Source organism: Diadema antillarum, unplaced genomic scaffold (genome assembly GCF_040938485.1).
Source record: "Diadema antillarum isolate AM-2024a unplaced genomic scaffold, OU_Dant_1.0 scf00000207, whole genome shotgun sequence".
NCBI lineage: Eukaryota > Metazoa > Echinodermata > Echinoidea > Diadematoida > Diadematidae > Diadema > Diadema antillarum.
The window spans coordinates 1,524,555-1,537,424 of record NW_027271096.1 but is presented as its reverse complement, the minus strand read 5'-3'; the positions used below and the strand labels follow the sequence as shown (position 1 = coordinate 1,537,424).

The window sequence follows — 12,870 nt, the reverse complement described above, 5'->3', positions numbered from 1 at the left end:
CATGCTCTCGACGCGTATCTCGAACGTGCAGCAAGGTCTGGCGTAGCGTGGCCGTGCGACCACCAGGACGCTTCCTGTCTAGCCGATGTCCATCGCTTGGTGATTGGCCGGCAGATGCCTTCGCTCCTGCTGCCATGCCATGGAGAGTAATACATGCCTTTTCCCCACAGACCGCCATATCCATTTAAAAAAAAAATAATTTTGACATGACAGTTTGTGCACATGTGTGTGAATGCGCATGTATATGTTTGCTGCGAGAAGTAAAATCAATCTCCATTTTCAAATTGACTGCAAGGACTGTTATGAAATAAACGATATTGAGTTCATTCATTTTTCAAATATAGTATTACTAAAGATTACTAGAGCATAGAAATGTAGATGGTTCAGACACCAAGAGCTGTATATCTTATAGAAGAAAGATCATTACTTGATTATTTATGGGGGTTGATTTTTTTAATGTCTTTTTTAAGAATCAAAAAGAATATTTATTTGGTATGAGGTAGAAGGAAGAGCAGGTATTGTTCTTGAGTTGAGAAGGTGTGACATATCATCTGGGCTTGACATTGATACTGAGATTGATTAGGAGGTTACGCACTTTGCCAGGACCGAGCATCTGCATAGGTCATTACAAGGTTGTCGCATATGCACATGCCTCGTGCTGATGTGGTTTCTGACTCCAAGTCGAGCGCGGAAAGAGACACCCTATCCATCCACCCCCTCCCCCCCCCCCCCCAGAAAAAAAGTTAATGGTTCCCCCCCCCAAAAAAAAAAAAAAAGAAAAAAAGAAAAAAGAAGTTCTTGCCTCACAATTTCTTGCATACACTAGGTACGTGCCGGTAATTTTGAAGATGGAACCACTTTAGGTTGATCAAAGAAGTATCACATCGATATGATTCTGTGGAGATGGTATATGTCAAGAAATTTCTTTCTCTGTTGTTTTGTTTTTACAGATCTTTCAGTCCTTCTCCCCCCTCCCCATTCTCTGCGTGGTGGAAAGTCGATGATGCGTGCCGGTGCTTAGACGCGATACCTGAGATGCTTGTTGCATTTGGGTTTTTAAATGTCATGGTCATGACGCGAGGGAGGGTGAGAGGGACAGATATAGTAAACGAGAGAGAGAACGAGAGAGTAAAAGATAGAGAAGGAGAGAGAGAGGAACCATCCAAGCCATCCATCAGCGCCGAGTCCGGCAGCAACTGATGTTTTAATGATGGTGTAGCCAGAGGGGGAAGGATACAGCATTGGAAGGGATGCGTGGACAATGACATTCTTACCCCAGATTACCCCAGATTATTAGTTGCACCATCTGAATAAGAGCACAGTGTACAGGGATCACCCTGGTAGTAAGGGCTGGTGGACATCACTCATTTCTTTTTATATCTGATGATGCTTGTTTAACCACTAAAAGTTAGCTCTTAATCCAGAATCCAAAGTTAACAAATCTAATTCCCCTTTCACGCTAGTCTATTGGGGGAAAACCTAGGAGATTCAATAGGGAATCAAATGTGGAACAGTGCCAAAAAGAAAAAGAAATCTTTCAAACTAGCAAATGAGCTCCTGGTTGAAGTTCTCTTGTCTTTTCTTCTTCAGTGAGAGTACACATTATGGTGCATGCGTGAAATGGCCTGCAAGACGTTGGTATGCTGGCCATCTCTTTTCACCAGGGAGTTTACCCGAGATGGATCGAGAGTAAATTTTCTGAAAAGTCACCCAGCATTTTATCTGGATCCCACCTGCAGGTAATTTTCTACTATGAGGTCTCCCAGCTTTGAATGAAGACGTGTTTGGGCAAATTTTCTTTTGTTTCCATTCCATATATGATTTGATTCATTATTTTGTTTCTCCTTTTGTCAAATCAATGTAAATGTCAATGGCTGTCAAGATAGATAAGCAAATGAATGAAAGTAAACAAAATGAATGATGAAATGAATATGTACATGTGGATATAAAGTGTATGTGTGAAAAAAATATACACACACAAACATGTAAATCATACGTTAGAAATCATAGTGAAAGATGAATTTATAAATATCTACTATACTCATGATAAAAATGAATATAAGTCATTGACACTGTCATTTGTAACCAATTTTTTAGATGAAGAAGGACCTTCAAAACCAAAAACACAAAATCAGATATTTCATCTTCTGGAAAAAAAGGGATACAAAAATCCCAAGGGAAAGTTCAAAGAAACAAACAAAAAACAAAGGATAGCAAAGCAGAGCTGAAGAAAAGTTCCACATGTGCTAGAGGGTGAAATCAAAAGTAAAAGTGATTCAGGAAAGATAAAAGTGGAAAACAGTATGATATCCAAGGGCGTTGCTATGGGTTACCTGCAAGGATGTAGACCCCATCTATTTCCAGATCAGTGACGCCACAAGCTGCGTCGATGGCTGCCGTGGTGATCTTAGCATTTGATTTGGCCATCAACAGGTCATCGCCTTTGTAAATTTTCTCCACCTTGACTGTGTACTCCAACTTGATTGGTCGATTCTCGTCCATGTACATTGGTTCAACCCCGGCTGGAAGTTTGACCTGTATCAGATGGATCCATGAATTACAAAACCAAATTGAAAGTGTAGAGTGGTTAGTGGTGATCATGACATTTTTGTCTGTTTGTCATGAAGTGAAGTAGCTGGAGTACTTTCCAATGTTGAGTTTTGAAGAATATTCCAAAAGCATGCAATGAAACTGTCTTTATCTTCTTCTCTCTTTTTTTTTTTGGTATCAAACCTTATATCAATTAGAGTTTAACTTGAGTTTTTCTCAAGCTTTGAACATCTTTCATATGTCACTTAAATTGCCAGCCCTTTGTTTTTACACTCATATAAGATGCCTTTTATAACTTCTTGAAACATTAGCTGTGCCTAGAAATTTGCCTACATATACATCAATAGAATTATGTGACACTATATACACCCTCCTGATTCCAGTGCTGAAAGACATTGTTTGGTCTGGTTGCAATGAATGAAAATGAGAAATGAAGAATGCCTACATGAAATTATGGTATGTAGTTGTAATTGCAAAATACCACTTTTACATCTACTGAAGATGATGAAAGATGGAAGACTGACATTCTTTTTAGCACTCATGTTACGACACCACACAAACACACACAAAAAATATAATACAAAGATCAAAGATCATATTACTGTTCCTTGATCCGTCACTTTTAGCTTATTGTAAAAAGGAGTTACTGTCTCATTAATTAAATAGGCGGATGTTTATTGGGAACATTTCCATTTGATTTTTCTTACATTTTTAACATAAAAATGAATAAAGATGAACCTAATGACTTAGCAGGAACACAAATAATCAGTGACAAATAATGCCATATTACCAAAGTAAACAATGTATATGTTGGGATCTACATACAAAGATAAAAGCTTCCTTTAATGCAGTGCATGTTTAATTAATTGATGTTATTGAATAAGATATTGCAAAATTAATTTATGATTTAAGACCTGATAGGATTTCCCATTACTTGATACTTATACAATGGGGAGGGGTGGGGCGGTGAGGGGAGGGAGTCCTTGATTGGTAGGTTGCTTTAGGTGGTAGGCTTACCTCAGGCTCCCTTGGCTTAGCAGCCAGGCCCAGGGGTGCAGCGATTAACCCCTCCACTGGTGGGATGAGCCCGTCATTGGTCTCCAGTGCCACCATGTCGGAGTCGGAGAAGGAGACCTCACTGAAAGAGGATGACTCGGCCATCGGTTCTGGCTGGGGCTCAGGGTAGATCAGCTCCTTTCCTTTTATTCTGGCTCTGATCACTGTGTAAAGTAAAAGAGAAAGAATATCATAGCATGGGATGACATCAGAATGGAGACTTGGCAGATCATCTTCCAGAATTCTCTGAAAATATTGTTCAGATTCATGTAGACCAGGAGGTCTGTAGGGGATATAAATGGATAACAAATTTTCTAATTGGCATAACAAAGAGAGAGAGAGCTACAGACAGACAGAGACAGACAGACAGACATACTGACGGATATTTTGACAGACAGCAAAAGAAAGACAGAGAAAGCAAGATGCTATAAAATCACATTGAAACTTATTACCAGTATATCTGGGAATTTTATGAGATTTATCAGCAGTGGTTCTATTCACTCAAACAATGCTTGATTAATCATTGGAGAGAGAAAGAGAAAGAGGAAAGGAGGGAGGGGAAGAGGGAATAGAAGGGGCTTCAGAGTGATATGATAAAGTAGGAATGATATGAAGAAACAGGTGCCATATACTTGTTTAAAAATACAATGAGTGCATAAAGCCAACTCCCACTCCTTCCTGTATGAGATGACATAAGAATGGATCAGTCAATTATTTCTGGTTCACTCACACCCAGGACTCTCAATCAATAGGGCCAGTGTGATAGAACCTACAATCAAAAGACCCGAGCAAAAAAAAAAAAAGAAAGAGGAAGAAGTAGGACCACAGCAACGTTCAGAAAAGTTGCCGAGCAGTCTTTGACGTCGAAGGTGGCTCGTTAGTCACACGCTCTCGAAAGTCCACTGATAAGCTGTCTGTTCCAGTCTTTTTGGAACTTTCTGACACGAGGCGATATCTCCTGTGACTCACACTTAACCATCCTGTAAATTTGATCAGATTTTCTCGACCCCATTGTGGGCTACCCCTCTTTTCTCGCTTCTTCCTCCCCCCCTTCCCGTCGTTCCCCTCCCTTCCCCTCCCTTCCCTGCCAATATCAACTACTGAGTATTTACGTTGCTAAAGCGCCCAGAAGCACTGGTCACCTTGAAACAATGCAACAAGTACAAGAGCCCTCGGGAAGAAGTTGCCACAAATGATTTCCCAAAGTAGCTGTTCCAAAGGTTCGTCTCCCGCGAACAACCAGATCTTGCATGCCTGTGAGCCATTCTTGAAAAATAGTTGGAGACATCTGTCATAATTTTGGGGAAATATGGACCAGATTGCTCAAAATATGAGTATGGTGTTTACTGCGTATAAACATAAACATCTGTTATGGTGAAAAGATGCCGAGAAAAATTGGTTAGGAAAAATTCCCCCAGATTATGATCAAAACTTGAAAGTAAGTGGCCTTGTTATGCCAATCAAATTGATGATGTTATTCTTAATGTCATTTGAAACTTTGGAGTTACATTCAATAGGCTTCTGAACTACTCATAGTCAGAAAAATCCAACTTTTAAAACTCCAACTAAAACTGTTTGTTGATCACAGGCATACCAATTAATTTTGTGCTGTAAGACAACATTTGCAGACTGCTACCAATGTTTCAGCTTACTTATGAGCTGGCTAGTTTAAGAATCATTGAATGTAACAGAGTTCAAGCATAATTTGGCTATGTATACTTTATGCCTCATTTAAGGGTGCTGTCAAGTTATAGTAATATGATCTGAGAAGCTCTGCATTATCTGTGATTTCAAGGTACATGTAGATATTGGAGGGATTGACAAGGCCTAACCAGAGTGAATATTTGTTTATTTTCATATTCTTATTTCCTGTTTGTTCAGTGAATTTCTTTACCATGATTCCTCTACAAATGAAACATGTTTTTTTTTCCATTATGATAGCTTGCTTGTTTATTTGTTTGTGGACAAGTATTGATTGTTCAGGTTTGATGTTTCTTTATTGAACTGAATAGTTTATGTTTGTTTTGCTAGGATGACATGGTAAATTAAACTGAAGAAACAAATGAAGAGTTTGTTCGCAAGAACGGATAAGTCCATTTTTGAAGATTTTGAGTTACGGTCTCTGTCATAAAGTGCAAAATAATACCTTTTAAATGATATGTTGGTCACTAAATATAAAGGAACATTTTTGAAGTTATGGTCAAAAGAAGCAAAAATTTTCTTATTATTCTCTTTATTTTTTTTGACCTTTAATTGCAAATATCTCCATTTGGCAAATATGAACTTGATCGGTTTTTGGGAACAAACTCTTCAAATTGTCACCTACATGTTATTTTCAATGTTTACTGAGACGGTAGCTCCCAACAAAGATGCCACTACCAAAACTGGCCTGTTTTCCTCATTCCTTTCTTTACTTACACTGTACTCTTGTGAAAATGAAATGGAAAACCATTTTTGGTGAAATGCGTGCAATTATGCCTAACTTCTGAGGTCCATAATCAATGTTTTGAAATGAGATTAGTGCAAAATATGGATGTGTCCTGACACACTTTGATATAAGCACCACTTCAAAGTGCTGATTCAAAATGCACAAAAAGGTGTGTTTAGTAATTATGATCAGCAATTCTCTCTAATCAGGGATACAGGGGAAGCATAGGGGGGCACACTCCACAATTTGACCTGCCTGCTTAGGACAATGTAGCCACTGGAAACATGTTTGGGAAATCATCTCTTTCTAGAGCTAAACAAAATAAAAAAATAAATGAAAAATGAAAAATAGCATAGACTGTACCCATGTGAACAGTGTATTGGAACAGCATTTCGAATTACCATTTACCATGATTGTGCATTTGGAAATTGAACATCAAATACACCCTATGTCTGTTCAGCTAAAATAATGAAAAGGACACAATCTTGTGAAAATGAAAAGTACATAGAAATATACTAGTTTTGTTTTGTTTTGTTTTGTTTGTTGTTGTTTTTTGTTTTTTAATACATGATAACCATGCTTTGAATGTGCATTGTACTATACTGCACAGAGTGGTGTTGGGTAAGGATTGATATACCAAGACTCTCATTCCCCTCCCCTCCCCCTCCCCCTCCCCATGACGTCAATGCAGTTAAAGCCTCTCCCTTCTAATTACATGGTCTTGAGTGATTAAGCCATTAATGTTTTCCAGTTCTGATGTCTGGGCTATTTTGGCAATGTATGACAAGCATATCACACTGGCCACCTATACCTTGCACATACATTGTACACCTCAGGGGAAAATAGTGGGGAATAATAAGGAATAGGATTTCTTTTTAAGCTTATTTGTGATGTATGAGACCACACAGTCTTGACTTCTGTAAATGCCTGGTGTAAGGATAGTGTAATACGTTCATAAAATAAGTCATCAATCATCAAGATGTAATAAGAAAACTGGTGTGTGTGTGTGTGTGGGGGGGGGGGGAGGGGAAGTGGGCGGGGAAGTAATATGTGTAGTCTCCGACACAACTTCTTGCCGCAAACACCGGAGAGTGTTGACCTGCCGGCCAATCATTTTAGGCCTGTTGAAGTATCTGTCGGACAGAAAAAATATGAATGGCCTGTTTTCCCTGCTTTTTTTTTTTTTTTTGGTCACTCTTGACTACATTCTTGATTTTTATCTAGCTCTGTATTTTGCGTTAAGGCAGGAAATTAGATACAGGAAGCTGTTATATTGAAGTTTGTTTGTTGTTTTGTCTAAAATAAAATGGGAGAGCTAGCAATGTGCCACCAGTACTTCTTCAGTGCTTGCTGTTGTGTGTTGTGTTTTTTTAGATACCATGTGGAATTTTGTTCTTGATATATACTTTAATGTGTACTATAAGAATCAAGTGCAAGGAAAAATAGATTTAGTTCAATCTGTATCTTCCGCATTTGTGCAATTTTCAGTGAAAAATAGAAGGTTCACGAAATAAAACTTACTTAAACCCGATACTGTTTTTTGTGTGCACCCATTGTATTTGATGTTTTCCAATCTAGGAGTCCTTCACAAAGTTTATGATAAGATATTATAGAGTCCACATGAATTCTGATGTCATATGATAACATATCTAATAAACAATTCAGAGTACAGAGTAACGCATTTAAGGAAACATGTCTTCACACAGCTTGACTTCTCTCTCTCTCTCTCTCTCTCTCTCTCTCTTTGTAATCAGAGTGTGGTTATGTAGTCATGACTATGAACACATTACAAAGGAAAATGCAAGTATGTCCCAGTAGCCTGTAGCTTTCAATGAATTACATTTCCTCTGATGTCTCATACAGTGCTTTAATCCATTATATTGCAGTCACTTAAAATCATAATGAGCTAGGTATATCTAGTAGCACTCAAGAAATGCTACTTCACCCCACCAGATTTCCAAACTTCCTCTGACTAGATGCATTACCCACCAGGCTCCTGTAGGCAGTGGATTAAATATTAAATATAGTGCATAAAAGAAACATGTAACTTGCATATTCAAGAGTGAAAGTGATAACTAATTGCTGTGGATTGCATGGTTGCATATCAGCAACCCAAATAATTGATCAAGATTACTGCCAAGTGACAGCTTAGTGTAAGATTTTTATGAAGCATCGACACCGCCAAGGTTTGTGTGACGTTCAGGTGACATTTTATTCACCCATGCAGTACAACATCTAATGTCACATGCGCAGACTCATTCCCTGCCACACAGCATTCAGATGCGGACGTTCTGGCTTAAAACACTTAAAAGCAGTCTGTTGTTCAAGCTGTCAGAGATTATGTGAGAAATGAAATCTTCCTCTAAACCTGAAATAGTGCTACACACAGTGAGTAACATAACAACCATATTTCCATAACCAGAAGCATATTGAGACATCAGATTGAAAGCAAAAGCAAAAGAAAAAAAAAATGTAAACAACAGCAACAACTCATGATATGAAAGTGGAATTTCATCGAATAGATAAACACAGCTGATATCAGCTGTCATGATAATATGTCACATTCCAAACCAGAAGGTATAGCCCATTTTTGCCTTTGGGGTTATCTAAAACCTACATGAGCAGTCACATCCACTCCGTTATCAAAGCAAGCTCCATTCAAAATATCCCAAATGGGTTGTAAGCAAACATATCCTTTTGCCGAAGGAGAATGGATCCCAGAGATTTGTCTGTTTGTATGATTATTTATCAAACAGCACCTTTTCTCTCAACAACTATGGTACAATATGTTGGAGGGAGAGACAGACAGACAGACAGACAGACAGACAGACAGACAGACAGATGAAAAAATGTTGACATTGATTTCTGTCATGGTACTTTTTTTCCTTCCCTGAATCTGGAATTGTCTGTGATTTCTTCAGCTTAAAGAAAAGGAAGAAGAAGAGGAGGAAGAAGAAGAAGGATAAAACACATTCTTGACACTCTCCTTCCCCCCCCCCTATCCACTGCATACACACACACACACACACACACACACACACACACACACACATATGACATAAAAACATGGAAAAAGAGTTGTTGTTTGTGTATGTTGTTCAGGCAGATGCCATCTGGCAAGTGGTATTTTATGACAAGAGGTTGGTGTTCTTTGAATATCACAGAATCCCTCCACCAACTCCAAGAGAGAGGATAGCTGTTTTTACTCTCCTTCCTAAAGTTCTGAGGGAGTTCATGCAGACCAGGAAAAACACAAAACAAAAACTACTGTAGGACCAGAAACTGTTGTGTGTATGAAACTTTTTTTTTTATTATTGCAAGGAGCCAAGATTCATGAATGCAAAATGCACTCTAAAAGTTGTTGTCTTCATGATGAAGTGAATGCCATGAATGCCGTGAAAAATGCGGTCTGCTCCAATTTGCAAAAAGTTTTATGCCGCAAATGTTTCTGGTTTTTCAGTGTAGAAGAAATTCTTGTCACATAACAAATATTGCAAAAAGAAGACCTAAAAAGAACCCCACAATAACACAAGTTTAGCACAGTTGGACAAAGTTCAGCAAAAGTTGTGATTACATGCCTTTTTTTTAAATGCAGGATCTTATACCCTTCTATGTGCCCTGATCCTCAACAATCACATTTGATTTCATGCTTCAATTGCTAATTGCCACAGTAAGCATCCATTTGGTTGAGTGCTGTGGTGGGGGGGGGGGGGGGGGGGACAGAGAATGAGTTATGTTTAGAATACAAACTTTGAATTCCTTTGACTCTCGGAGCCTAAATCAGGATATCACCTTCCCCTTTTAGAGACATGAAAATAGGTAAGCAAATGCCAGCTACATTTTGAAGATAAGCACAGCAGACATCATCTATTCATATCTGTTCTCAGTGAACAAATTTGGCACGTTCGGAGACACAATCATTACACAGAGATTCTTGGTATTAATTCCTTGTTTTCCACGTCGCAACACGTACCTCATTATTTGAAAATGAGATTATTTTTCATGTGACCCTGATGAAACTATCTGATGAAAACACGTTCTTGAAATGGAATCAAAGCAAAAATTTCTTTAGAAATGAACTTCTCGAGACTCTCTTCCTCAGCAGCTTTGGTTGAAATCGATTTTGAGCGTGACTTAGATGAAGAAAAATTGAGGAAAATAACTGATGGAGAAGGAAAAGCCATTATGACACAAAATTGGGGGAAGAGTGTTTTGATATCAATTTACAACCCCCCTGAGCAGCTTTAAGGGGGCAGACGAAAATTGATTTTCTGGCAACCTGCCAGCACTCATTGCTAGCAAAAATGTCCAACTTTGATGCTAGATGAACTTCTACATCCTCCCCCCTCCCCCCCCCCCCCCCCAAAAAAAAAAAGAACGAAAAAGAAAAAAGGAATAGAGAAACAATCAATCATAAAGAGGAGAAAGAAGAAGCATGAAGTAGCGTCAATGAGTTTTGGATGTGCAGTAATGTTACCAGAGAACATTTGTGCTCTTAGATGTTTTGGTGAGCTGCGTGCATGAAGCATTAAATAAAACAGGAGAACAAAAATGCATGGTCTGTCGTGATCAATAACCATATTTTATGTAAAAATAAATAAACAAAACTAGGTTGTTTTACATGACACATCACGTACATGTAAGCTGACACAAAGTGAAATGAGCCCCTGGTTTGTTTTTATTCCAACAAACTATTATGGAGGCTGAACCTGACATGTTTATTTCGGCGAAATAAATCACACTGTGTGGGACTGTGATTGTTATCCCCTGTGCGCAGTCAGTCCATCATATCCGTATCGTTCTGTACTCTCAAGCGGACATTTTTCCATCGATTCTCTGTGGACTAAAATTGGCAAAAGCTGATGGCATTACCTGTGGGTCTGCAGTAATTTTGAGGCTAAATTTGACCCATTGTAACCTGGCGTGGGTGAATCTAGGACACAATCTTGATGATATTTTGGGTCTATGTTTTCCAAAGATGCTTGGCTCTGTTTTGCTGTAAAGCTGATGGGGATATCAATAGCCACAGGATATGAAAAATTATTATGATTTTTTGTATTTTTTTAAATATAGTTTTTAATCATGGCAAGTTGGGAGCCAAAGTCCAAGATAAACCATACAGAGATAGATGTCACTCGCCTTACTTTACCATAAGCATGTGAAGCTGAGCAAAGACTATATATATATTTTTTTTATTATTATTATTTTTTCATTTTTTTGACATTAGGGTACTATTTGGATAGAGGAAATGTATCTCAATTCTATTTTGAAAGGGAAAAAAATATGTTTTCACTGTAATAGATACTACTGTAACAGTTTGTTATTTTATATCATTTTCATTGCCTTCAATAATATTTCTTCCCTGCTTCCCATATGGCATGTCATGTGAGAGGATTTGTTCCAAATGTAGGATAGGAACTCGTCATGCCTGTTGCATATACACGTATATGTGCATATATGAATAGAAAATGGATATATTTAGATGTATCCATATGCGTAATGGCTATATACCATTAGGAGGTCACTAACCTCAAGAACACACTTCTCAAGTTTGTATCTGATGACCAGTTCTCACACCCAAAGCCCCACACTGTATCCACCTGTTCATTCGAATCTCATGGAGTAGCACCAACCCTTCCTGACTTTAACTGACCAACTGCAAATGGACAGAATGAGTTGGTGTTTTTTCTTTAACAAATATCATAACATTTGTTCATACAAATTTTGTAAAATTTATTTTCATCTTTCTCAGCTCAAAAGGCTAGTGACTTACTTGCTCACAAAAGAAGGAAGCAAACTAGGGATTTATATAGCAAGTTAGCGTGGAACAAGTTTTTTGTTTTCAATATTTTGAATCGTGCTGCAATTGATATATCAAGTTTTCAGCTGCTATCCAATTACCCCTTGTGCTAGTGTCAAATGAAACTGTATGCATCTTACATTCTGCGTAGGGTACAAGCCTTCCTCTGCCATGTCTCACGAGACTTCTTCAGATAAATGTTATGTCGTATATAAATTCTAACAGCCAAGAGAACATTAACACAGGAGACATTCATGTCATAATTTGTCACTTGGAATTACTCAGCAGATCTAAGTGAGTCTGATATACGTGAGGGAAGTGCTATATTAAACTCGTAACTGGTATGGTATGAATTTGCTGGTATAACGTCACAACTAAATCTGCTTTTAATATGCCCGGTACTTAATGCATTTCTCTCCCTGTCACATCATTTTCCAGTTGCATATTTGTCATGCCATAGTTCTATGGAAGAATTTGATTGATTCAACCAAATTGAAATGAATTGAATCGTGCCATAGCTCTCTTGAAGAATTTGAATTGAATTGAATTGAATGGGATTGAATGGAACTGAATTGAATTGATTTTTTATTTTATGGCTGAGAAGGAAAAAAAATGAATGCTTACAACAAGCACAAATGGACAGATGGTTCTAAAACCCTTCCAAAGGACTAGGTGATGAGGATTAAGTATACCTGTACCTTGCCATAGGGCACAACTGCTGCAGCCAGGGGACTTGAACCTGGAACCTTTCTGATTGATAGTCTGTGGTCTTAACCACTGAACCACAGCAGTTCCTCAATATTTAGTTAATTGTTTCATTACATTCAATTTATTTTTTTTTCCATTTCAAACAGAAACATAGATGTAAAATTTTACAGAAAATACACTCAAGTGCATAATATATCTGCATTACATTGTAACATAAAGGGAATTTATAAGTTTGCAAGACATTTTTAGCATACAAAAATGCTGGAGATTTGGAGAGGAATGCTAAAAGAAAGAAAAAATAAACAATGCTTGTAGGGTGCATTTTCCC

The 12,870-nt window shown here is 38.0% G+C and overlaps 1 protein-coding gene across 1 annotated transcript in view; it reads right to left on the bottom strand.

The window, feature by feature from the left end:
- The window catches only part of LOC139724110 (metalloproteinase inhibitor 3-like), a 69,451-nt gene that overhangs the window by 14,261 nt on the left and 42,320 nt on the right, over positions 1 to 12,870 (bottom strand). The window contains exons 2-3 of the mRNA XM_071635311.1: positions 3,568 to 3,770; positions 2,334 to 2,535 (exon numbers count right to left, since the gene is read on the bottom strand). Of these exons, the coding sequence (XP_071491412.1) occupies positions 2,334 to 2,535; positions 3,568 to 3,770 (405 nt within the window). The remainder of the gene's footprint in view (positions 1 to 2,333; positions 2,536 to 3,567; positions 3,771 to 12,870) is intronic.